General features: G+C 27.5%; 1 protein-coding gene across 1 annotated transcript; it reads left to right on the top strand.

The window, feature by feature from the left end:
- Nucleotides 1-5,568: 5,568 nt before the first annotated feature.
- On the top strand, nt 5,569-9,561 carry LOC114194766 (squalene monooxygenase-like). The gene is made up of 8 exons (XM_028085165.1): nt 5,569-6,073; nt 6,944-7,055; nt 7,137-7,311; nt 7,566-7,734; nt 7,964-8,182; nt 8,304-8,579; nt 8,825-9,103; nt 9,235-9,561. Exons 1-8 carry the CDS (start codon nt 5,822-5,824, stop codon nt 9,340-9,342), a joined length of 1,590 nt encoding a protein of 529 aa, XP_027940966.1. The 5' UTR covers nt 5,569-5,821; the 3' UTR covers nt 9,343-9,561.
- Nucleotides 9,562-12,028: the final 2,467 nt, after the last annotated feature.

A 12,028-nucleotide genomic window follows, 5' to 3' on the forward strand; every position in this document is an offset into this window, starting at 1 on the left:
TTCTATCATCATTATAAGAATATGATTAAAATAAATAAATATGTGAATACTATTTAGACATCTCCTGCATCTTCTTATCTTATCTCCATGAAGATTAATAGATTCCGATTAAATTATAATACAACGAAAATAGCTGAAATTATAGGATATAATCAAATAATCATTTTTTTGTGTGGATATAAAATCACCTTATTTATGGAGCTAAAAGCTTTAACATAAGAGTTAATCGTTCTTGTCTTTAAATATATAATAGTATCTAATGTAAAACAAATCACTATAATATCTATGTTGACGTTGTACATACCTTAAAAAAATTATTAAGAATTTTCATACTATATATATTAATATGTATTTGAATGGTCCAAATCAAATTTATTCCATATATTAAGAGTATAATTTATTATTATCAATAGATCCAATGGAAACCCCATTTGTATTATAAGCTCTCCTTGTCGTTTGCTTTAACGTAACTCTTTCGAAAGTACATTAACAATTACAACAACTAAATACGTAAGAACATGCTATGTTTCCGAAATATGTTGAGTAGGATTTGACCTTTTTGATTTTGAGTATCAAAATTTTTTAGATAAAGATAAAACCTATTTAGTGATTTATCGAAGGAGTTACTCTATGATCAGTAACTGAAAGATACTTTTAATATTCTAAAAGATAAAAGCATATAGTTGAAAGTGATGTAATGCTTGAAAGAATAATCTTAACACTTTTATTTTAGTAACCTCTATCAGGAAATAAAGTAATAAAAAAAAATTTCTCTTGGCTATTTAAAAATGCAAACGGATGAAAAAAAAAATCAGAGTTTAAAATTAATATACACGTCAATATGCAATAGAAACATTATTATTATTATAGTATTATTATTAATAATTGAAAGAAATGCATTTCGTAACTTATCTTGTAAGAATCGGAAGAAAAATAGTCAAAAGAAAATTGCGGATACCACAAAAGTAATATTTCCTTTATTGGTAGTATAGACTGCATAAAAATCTTAACTTCTTATTCAACAAAAATAATTTGAAACACATAATCTACTGTGTGGTTTTAATACGACAAAATGCAAAAATGTTTCTTGCATAATTTTGTGATTGAAAATTAAAAAAATGTTTGACTTATGTTTTTATATTTAATTGCATAATTCTGCAATATATTTTATTCGTCGCATTATTTTAGAATATATAAAACTCACATGATAACAAAAGAGGAAAAGTAACGTATGTTAAGGGTTGAAGAGACGTGAACAATTTGAGCATTGTCAAAGAACCAGCCTCAACAATATTTATGTTCTTGCGATATAGGTACAAATAATGTTTTTTTAATTTATTTTATTTTATCTACGAATATTTCTCACGGATTCTTTCACTACACAGTGAATTTTAATTCCGTCTCAAACACACTAATGTTTAACATTGTGTTATATTTTCTCTATTTGTAAATATAAGGTGTTTTTTTCTAAAAAGAAAATCATAATATTTTTTCCTAATTTTCTTCGAGATTTATAACAAGTTGAAATTTCAAAAGAAAAATAGAATAATTTGAAAATGACTGACAGAGAAAAATAACTTGGGAAGAAAAAACAACTTGTATATTCTACTTTACTTTTACGAAAACAAAAGAGAGAGTTGACTTTAACACTGTAAAAAAATATTTGTCGATAATCATCAAATATCATTAATAAATTAAAATTATACACAATTTACCGATAAATTTATTAATAATTCTTTTAAAAAAATTATTACTAATGAATTTAAAAATATTAAATTATTAACAAATTTTATCACAACATATTTCAATGATACAAATTTTAATTTGTTAACGAATATTTACGACAAATTTAACTTTCGGAAGGTAATTTGTATTTTAAAATTTATCAGTAAAATTTATTATAAATTTTATTTTGTTGATGAATTTTTATGATGTATAAATATGATACATGTATCAAATACTGCACATATTTGATATATGTTAATTTTGAAAATAATATAATACAGTATGTAATATATATATATTAAAAAATATATTAAATTTTTTTAAATCATAATAATTATATGATTATTATTGTGTGAATCAAAATTAAAATTATATCTATTAAACATTGTTAAAATTCTTTTATAAATTATTATGATCTATAGATAAAATACGTTATTATTAAATTAATATTAATAAAATATCATAAAATATTTGATACTTGTCTAATACAAATACGTAATTCACTTTGAATTATCTGTGTATAAAAAAACAGATAATTTCAAAATAAAGAAAAGAAGATAACTTAAAAAAAAAAAAAAACTCTTCTGTAATTGCAATAGCATATCATAATATATCATGATAATGTATCGACAAAAGAAGAAGAAGAATTTAACAGTGTCATGGGAAGAAAGAAAACGCATTAAGGCACGTACTAAAATATTCTGTAGTATAAATTGACTACAAATAGTATTTTTTTAACATAACTTTATTTTATCAAATCGCTAAGAACTAATTATCTCAATAAATTATTATTTTTTAGCATGCATTATACAAAACATGTCCTTACTTAAATTAAGATTTTAAACATAACTTAAATTTAATTAATTAATTTTTTATAAAATTCATACAATTGTGTGCTAGAAAATGTATTTTATTGTTTTTGAACATCACATTGTTTAAACAGCAATCATTACTTTTTCATTTACGGTAAATGTTAAAATACAAATGCATATCGCTTATTTAAGGTCAAATAATTACTAGTTAACTTCTAATTTTAGCCATATGTATAATTATACATATAATGAAAATTGTTCTTATCATACGCATATTTTTAAAAACTTTAATTTAGTAATTTTTATTTTTTATACATTATTTTCATTTTAAATTAAAAAATATTTTTAATAAACTATTTTTTTTGATGTTATTTTTCCATTCAAGTCTTTATACACAATAAATTAATTATACTCATTTTGTTGTTGAACCGTATTAGATCAGTTACCTTTTCAAAGTAATTTAATCACTTATTACATTTTTTCCTTAAAAAACATAATATTTCCATTTTTTTAATACTAAACTTATTTATTTATTGTTGGAAGCTCTATGACTATGAACAGTTCCATCTTTGGGTGTGGAAGACAATGAATAGAGAAAGCAAATCATAGTGATGCCAAAGTAATTATTTCTACCGTTTTGCTGATAAAAAATAAATAAAAATTATTTCTACAGTCAACGCGAATGGCTGCGAATCAAAAATCAAAGTCATGGTGTTTACATCAATCTTCTCATGTTTGAAGCTGACATTATTTCAAATTGTTAGAAGAAAAACACGAAAGCTACTGCTATAGTACCTTCCACTTCCATACAAAATAAATAAACCTTTCTTCTAAATTTCAGAGAATAAAACCATCACTAATTTTAATGATTAAAAATAATTAATTATATGAATTTAGATATTAATTTATAAATTATAAATTTTTTTAATTAAAAATAATTTTTATTATGAATAAAATATTACAATCATTGAAAATTCTCATATTACATGAAAATTTTCATGTAAATTTGTTAAAAAAATTTACAAGAAAATACTTTTTCCTGTTATTTTTTTTTTAAATTTTAATTGATAGATAATTTTTTCGTGAATAATTATTTTCTACAAAATTATAAAATTCGCAAATATTTTTTACAAAATTTGTTGCGAAAAATGTTTTATACAAAATATTTTACAAAAAAATTGACAGCATTGTCCTGCAAATTTTTTTTCACAACAAAAATTATAAATATTTTCTATAAAAAAAATTTAAAACAAAATTGACATGTGATTTTTTTAATAGTAAATTTTTTAGAAGTCTTAACTATAAATAAAATAATTTTATAGTATACAAATTAATACAAATCTCTCCTTTCAAATTTGATTTCGTAAAATTGAATTAGACTAAAAAAAATTCACAAATAACGTCATATCAAAGTCTTCACTTAGAATATAAATTAACTTAATCTATAAAAGTGAAAAAAGTAAATAATACTCAAGTCAGAATAATAGATTATGGTATGCTTCACAAAAGTCAATAAAAGTATTCTATAAAATATTTTCATATGGTCTTTATTGAATTATTTTATTAATGAAAAATGATGCTAGGTTATTTAATGTATTTAGTTTTTTTTTTTTATCTAATGGATCATTATCTAATTATAATGTTTGGTGTGTTTAATAAAGATTATTTAGCGAGTATGTATTTTTTAAAGTATTAGCATTTCTTGTGATTAGTATTAAATTATTGTTATTTCACAGATCTTTTGTTTTTTTATACATGCAGGAATGTAACCGATTAAAAATGTGAGAGATTATTACATGTTTGTAATGTATTTTACGTGTTAAATATGTTTTTAGTTTTTAAATTTTAATGTGAAATATATTTTTTTTAATCAAAATTTTGATTTTTAAAGTTTAAAAATGAGTAAATAATTATTTTAACTTAATTATGTAAATTTTTTGACGTTATTTCATGTTTATATTTGTGAATTGTTTATATAATTTATTATTGAAGCGATAACATATTAACATTTGAGTTTACACTGCTTAATATTGTTTAATATTGTGTTTGCTTCCATGAATGTCCTGTATAAGCCAATAAGAGAGTAAATAACTGACTTTTACGTTTGATTTGACCGAGTTATGAAGATGAATTTATATTAAAAAATAATGATTTCATTGTTTTAGTTCCTATTATCATATGATAAGTTTATAAACAAAAAACATGACCGTTTATTGAGATTAAAATATGATTTGAAACAAGTACTATTTATATATATTTTTAAATAAAATCAGAAAAGAAAAAAGTCCATGCTCTCATTCATTAAACTATTTTCACTCTCGAGTAAAAAACTAATGATTTCTTAAGCGAATACAATTTAGCTAATACAAAACACGACCTTCACATTCATCCAACCATTAGCTGTCAAATTTTTTGTTCTTTTTTCCCTAACATTATACATTTAATAAATTTTTTAATAATAAATAATAATTAAAAAGTGGTGTAATGATACATAAATAAATTTTCAATGAATTTATTAGTCATAAATGACAATTCGTGAATTGTTATCCGTCTTTTCATGCAAACAATTAGTTATAAATGACACTTAGGGACACGTTATCAGTTTTTTTTTGTACAACAATATCAATTAAATAAATGTATAAACAAACAATACTTCTCTTAAAATCTAACTTTTACATTTAAAAAATAAAAAAATTATATTATATAAAAGAATAAATTCTATATTTCTATATTGAAGAACCAAAAAATAATCTTATAAAATTAAAGGATTGAAGTTATTATTTACCACTAGAGAAATTAAATACATATTTAAAACTTAAAGGAGTTTACTTTTTTGACTACTGAAATTTTATCTTAACTTTTAAGGACTCACACATCACACGTGATTGCGCAATGGAAGGTGGAACATGCCCACACGGCGCAAATTAGTCGAAAACATTCTAATTTTATTTTTCATTGTTTTCTTCATCCCTTTTCATTATTTATTTATATAAATTTATTATTTTTCTTTTATAGTTGTTTTGTTCAGAAATACAGCTAATGTGACGGTACCGTGGCCGTTGTAAACAACGAGTCTCGGGCCTCGCATGGCCCTATAAAACCCGGACCTCTCGTTCGAGCTCCGTTTTCCCTAACTGAAACGGTCCCAAATTTTCTCTGCCAGCGAGGCAGAGAGAGAAACTTAGAGCGAACAGAACAACACATATTCTTCTTCCACCGTCCGGTTAGCGTTAGCGTCGCCGTCGTTCTCTTCTGAGGAGGTTTCTCCGATTTGTTTTTCCGAAATGGTGGATCCGTATGTTCTTGGCTGGATTCTGTGTTCCGTTCTGAGTCTCTTCGCGCTCTACAGCCTCGCCTTCGGCGGAGAGAGCCGGCGTCGCGCTTCTCTGCCGAAGCCGGTGAACAGAATCGAGTTATCGGAAACCGTGACCACCTCCACTAGTGAATGCAGATCGGATAAACGCGATGGCGACGCTGACGTCATTATTGTCGGAGCTGGTGTAGCCGGCGCAGCTCTGGCGCACACTCTCGGAAAGGTAGATGTTGTTGATCCGTTACTCTTGCATGTACTATTTGGACATGTATCTGGACATGTTGTTGATTAATAACGAATATGCATACAGATACGACATGTATTATCTGGACAAATTATTTGTTATTGTTTTTCTTGGTGTTTTTTAAAATTTTGTATTTATTTGAGAAGACAGAACCTGTTTCACCAAGTTGGGGAGTTTTTGAGTTTTTCTTTGCTAAGCATCAGAAGGACGAAGATATAACGTTTTCTAATTTAGAACAGATAAGATGTTTTGTGGTTTATTATTTTTTTTGGAAATAATATATCAGAGGACACATTCAAAATTGATGTGGAATTTTATCTCGTTAATATCTATGCGTAATAGTGCGTAGTTCCATGTTGTAGTTATAGTTGGAGAACTTTGAAATCAATACTTCTATATAAAATATTTATCTTTATATATTAATTAATTTATTGACCTGTTTCTAGAATTTGAAATCTCACATTGAGTGTGTATTAATTATGCATGTTTGATTATTTTTTTTTTTCAAAATATGAGATCATACATTTTCTTCTGTTATTGTGTTAGCTCACTTTTGAGGATCCCGATCTATGATTTCTGTTGTTATTTTATGTGTTTTGGATATAAAAATGAGGTTAGGCCAGCAGATCACGGTTTAAGGGAATTTCTACTATTGATGATCCTGTTGGGCACCCTTTTCGTGTCTGGCTTGGTTGTTATCCTCATACCTTTTAAGTATACAGTATGCCAAGACCACTGGAAATTTGAACTTCGTATGGGTAATTTGTATTGTGTGTTGTGTTGTTTATCAGTGAGATTCTGGACATACAGATAGATATGGGTATTGACTACAGAAATATTATTTTATAGGATGGGCGTCGAGTACACGTGATTGAAAGAGATCTGAGTGAGCCTGACCGTATTGTTGGAGAGTTGCTACAACCAGGTGGCTATCTCAAATTGGTTGAGCTGGGGCTTGAAGGTAATCTAAGTATTAATTTTATACATGCCGTTTATTGCTCTAGAATTTTTCTGAGGTTTTTTGTGCTGTGTTTAATTGCAGACTGTGTAGACAAAATTGATGCTCAGCAAGTATTTGGCTATGCCCTTTTCAAGGATGGGAAACATACTCGTCTCTCTTACCCCTTAGAGAAGTTTCACTCAGATGTCTCTGGCAGGAGCTTTCACAATGGTCGCTTTATTCAGAGGATGCGGGAAAAGGCTTCCACCCTTCCCAAGTATTCATTTCTTCCTTTCTCGATTATACTTTATACCATATGCTTCTATATCCTTCCTTTAATACTTCTTTTTCTAATATATTAAAAAAGATTAGAATCTTGTGGTTCCTATAGTGTTATCTAATCATGTTATATGAATCAGTAATTATATCAGAACAGAACTCAGAAATGATATGTGAACTAAAATGTGATTTTTGTTATTCAATTGAGGTACAGGTATTTACATGGTGTTTTTCTTTTTAAATGTTCTGCAGCGTGCGATTAGAGCAAGGAACAGTGACTTCCCTAGTTGAAGAGAAAGGGACAATTAAAGGTGTGCAATATAAGAACAAAGATGGTCAGGAATTGACAACATTTGCACCTCTTACCATTGTTTGTGATGGCTGCTTCTCAAACTTACGCCGTTCTCTCTGTAATCCTAAGGTGTGAATGCCTTTCGCCTTAATTCTAATATCAAATTCATCAGCTTCCTATAAACTCACCAAGTAAGAGGGAAATACGCAGAATTCTGAATTACTAATAGGAAAAAAAATACTTTGACACGTTTTTACATTTGACACATTATTTCTCATTACAAAAAACAAGTCAAATGAGTGTAAGGATGTCAAACTACCATTGTCCTTACTAATATTTTATAATGCTGTATTTGCAGGTGGATGTTCCCTCTTGTTTTGTTGGTTTACTTTTAGAGAACTGCGAGCTTCCATGCGCAAATCATGGCCACGTTATACTGGGAGACCCTTCACCCATTCTATTCTATCGTATAAGTAGTACAGAGATTCGGTGTCTGGTCGATGTACCTGGTAAGAAGGTTCCTTCTATTTCAAACGGTGAAATGGAAAAGTATTTGAAGACAACAGTAGCTCCACAGGTACTGTTTAAATTGTGTTTTATTCTTTGAATGTATGTGATTAACTTTTCACTGTGTAGAATCTTGTTAACTTTTAATTTTACTGGTCTGTTTTTGACGATGAAGTGACAAACTGTTGCAGATTCCCCCTGAACTTTATGATGCCTTCATAGCTGCTGTGGACAAGGGCAACATAAGGACAATGCCAAACAGAAGCATGCCGGCAGATCCTCTTCCTACACCTGGAGCCCTTCTGATGGGAGATGCATTCAACATGCGGCATCCACTAACAGGAGGCGGAATGACTGTCGCATTGTCTGATATTGTTGTGCTGAGAAATCTTCTAAGGCCCTTGCCTGACCTCAATGATGCACCCACACTCTGCAAGTACCTCGAATCCTTTTATACCTTGCGTAAGGTAATCTTAGCATTACCCAAACTCATCGAAATATTAGTCATTAGTATTTGTTAGTCAAAAAATTGAATCCACTATCTCTCCTATCTTTCTTTTCAAACTAACCTTATAACAATTAAGTGATTGCGGGAGAGTTAAACTCAATCTCTTCTACTCTTAGCAAACATAACTTATCTTCTTCTAACTTTACCACTAAGCCAATCTTATATTTCCATTTATAAATCTGATGTTTACTTTTTAATTTGCAGCCTGTGGCATCCACCATAAATACATTGGCAGGTGCGCTTTACAAAGTTTTTTGTGCATCCCCTGATCAGGCAAGGAAGGAAATGCGGCAAGCTTGCTTTGATTATCTAAGCCTTGGAGGCCTATTCTCGGAAGGACCAGTTTCTTTACTTTCTGGATTAAACCCTCGTCCTTTGAGTTTGGTTCTCCATTTCTTTGCTGTTGCAATATATGGTGTTGGCCGTTTATTGTTACCGTTTCCTTCACCTAAGAGAATATGGATTGGGGCCCGACTAATCTCTGTAAGTTTTAAAAGCTACTTTACACGCCCTTTAACGCATTCTCTACTATTAAAATTTCAAGAAAAAAATTACAAAATTGTGGGTGAATTCTACTACTGAATTTGTAATTTTCTGAAATTTTGTTTTGTTAGGGTGCATCTGGAATCATCTTCCCCATAATTAAGGCTGAAGGGATTCGGCAAATGTTTTTCCCTGCGACTGTTCCAGCTTATTACAGAGCTCCCCCGGTTGGACAATAGAGAATATGTTTTTGATGCATCAAAGAAAATCAAGGTGCTCTCTAGATGAACAAGTTAGCTTTCTTTATCTTCCATTTTTTCGGAATATGAGGGAAGGTTGAAGTTCGTTCCTAGTTCTTTAAGCATTTTGGTTTCTTCCGTGTGTATTCTTTGTAGTCTGTTGTTACTCATACACTGTTTAAGTGCATGTATGATATCTCTTTTTCCCTTTCCACGGCACTTAGAAATTAAATCCTTCATTCATCTTCAACTAAAACCATCCAAACTGTTTTTTAAAGAAAATGATTTTAATTATAATCTTCATTCTGATATCATCATTTACATTTAAATCTAAATACATTTAAATATGTATTTGGTCTCTAACATTTTCAAGAATTTTATATCGTTCATACATGACAAACTTTTTCTTAACTTTTAGTGCTTGAAATATTTATAGATTTTACATATTTTTTCAAAAATAATATTTATTCATATTTTATCTTTTCTATTATGTTAATTTTTAAGTAATTTTTAAATATTTTTAGACGTTTCTTTTGGTATATAATTTTTTTATTATAATAACTTATTATCTTTTTTTTCTTATGATAATATAATGACGAATGTAGAAGCCAGATAAAACAATTGAGCAGCAAAGTAAAGAAATATTTTTAGTGTTATTAAATTCTAAAAAATTTTATATCATCCATGCATAACTTCAATCTGTTTGGTTGGTTTGGTTGGTATTGATGGTGACATACTGTTTAGCTGAGTTGTGATTGGTCTAACTAGAGGGCGAAACACGTTATGCTTAAATTTATATAATTGGTGTATATTTTTTCTTCTAATCTTACCGAAGATAAAAGAGTAATCACGCCTATAAACAAACGTAGGAATCCGTGTTTTAATGACTTATTGGCAAACTTATTAATTTGTCCTAAATAATCAAATTCAGATACTTGTAGTATAGTTATTTAATATAAATATAAATACAACAAGAGATTTCTAGAATTTAGAACCTAAAATACATGTATAACGTTGATTTAAATAATAAAAGATAAATATAATGAAAATAGATATATAGTTAAAAAGTAATGACAAAGGTAGATTAATTCAAATAAATAAAAAGATATTGTATTACTAAAGGAAGATATTCTTTTTTGACAATTTATTAGTTTTTTACTTATTCTGATTTAAATGTTGTGTTTTAGTTAAAATTATATAACCAAGGTTTGATGAGTCTACTATTGTATCCAAATCCAAAACAAACATTAAACATAATTTTATATTCTCAATGTAGTTTCAATGTTTTTGTATTTTTTCCGGTAATTTGATGGATCTTAAACTCTAAATTTATAATATTTGGTTCAAACTTTTCGCCTTACAATCTCTACTTAGTGTTTCTGGGTTAAATGTACAATAATTTTGATTTAGAATTTTAAATATACATGCATACATATTTGTTCCTTTTAATGTTGCTCGGTACACTTAAGCTTATTTGCAAGCAAAGTTTGTTCAACTGAGCTTAACCATCAGCTGAACAAATCTATACTTTTTTTTAAGCTAATATATTTATGATTTTATATAATCTTGTTAAATAAAATTACAAGAAAAGTAAATCTTATTAGAAAAAGAACTCTTAATAAAAAACCTAATATAGATAATTTAACAGAATGATAAGTCATTCAATATTACGGTTAAAACTATATAACATTTATATGTTGCAAAATTTGTTTTTTTTCTGAACCACAGAAGTCATAAAATTTTATACAACTTTTAATTCTTTGTTTTTTTTTTCATATAAAAAATTGAAATTTGTATATCTAAATGCAACTTCCCTTTATTTATTTTAAATTGTTAAAGTTAAATTTGAAAAAATGATTTTCAGTATTTGTTTTTTTGTTTTCATTTCAGATATAGATTTACACCCAAAATAAAAATGAAATTTTTGAAAATATCTCTGTGAATACTTTACATTCGTTTTTGGACCAACCAACTTAAATTATGTCATGTTGTACACATTCTTCCGCGTATATAACTATGGACTTATTTGCTATAAAGGTGGAAGAGAACCAAGATAAATATTATATATATATATATATATATATATATATATATATATATATATTTAATTTCTTCTAAATATTCTGACATGTTTGTTGAGTATTTATGTCACGTTTGTGAGAGACTTGAAGTAAGCACAATAAACTTATTATTATCACCTATAATGTAGTAGACATACCTTTATAAAACATCTCTTATACATTTATTTCAAGATACATACTTTATCTTATAACGTTCTTTGATATATATATTAATAAAAATGTTTGCGAAGCCTTGAACAAATTTGCAGCAGAATTTGTCCCAGAAGTCCCAACAGTGTTCAGTAAATGAATAGATTGGGTAAAAAATAATTTAAAAGATTTTAAAGCGGCCATTGACAGCTGATTGCAATGCTTATCAATTAAATATGTCCCTTGACAATCAATTTCACAGAAAAAAAAATTCAATTCATTTTACAATAAAACAGATCAACACCATCATTATTTATTTATGATGCGATAGTTACCAAAAATTTACCAGCAGAATCATAATTTAACTGGATGATAATTCTATTTAAAGAGTTGTTTTGCAGAGTTGGAAAGTTACGGATTCTAGTTCTTCATTTCCTTTTGTATGGTTTCATATGAACAAATTACTTCTTTGAACT

The sequence above is a fragment of the Vigna unguiculata genome, chromosome 8, assembly GCF_004118075.2.
Source record: "Vigna unguiculata cultivar IT97K-499-35 chromosome 8, ASM411807v1, whole genome shotgun sequence".
Classification (NCBI taxonomy): Eukaryota; Viridiplantae; Streptophyta; class Magnoliopsida; order Fabales; family Fabaceae; genus Vigna; species Vigna unguiculata.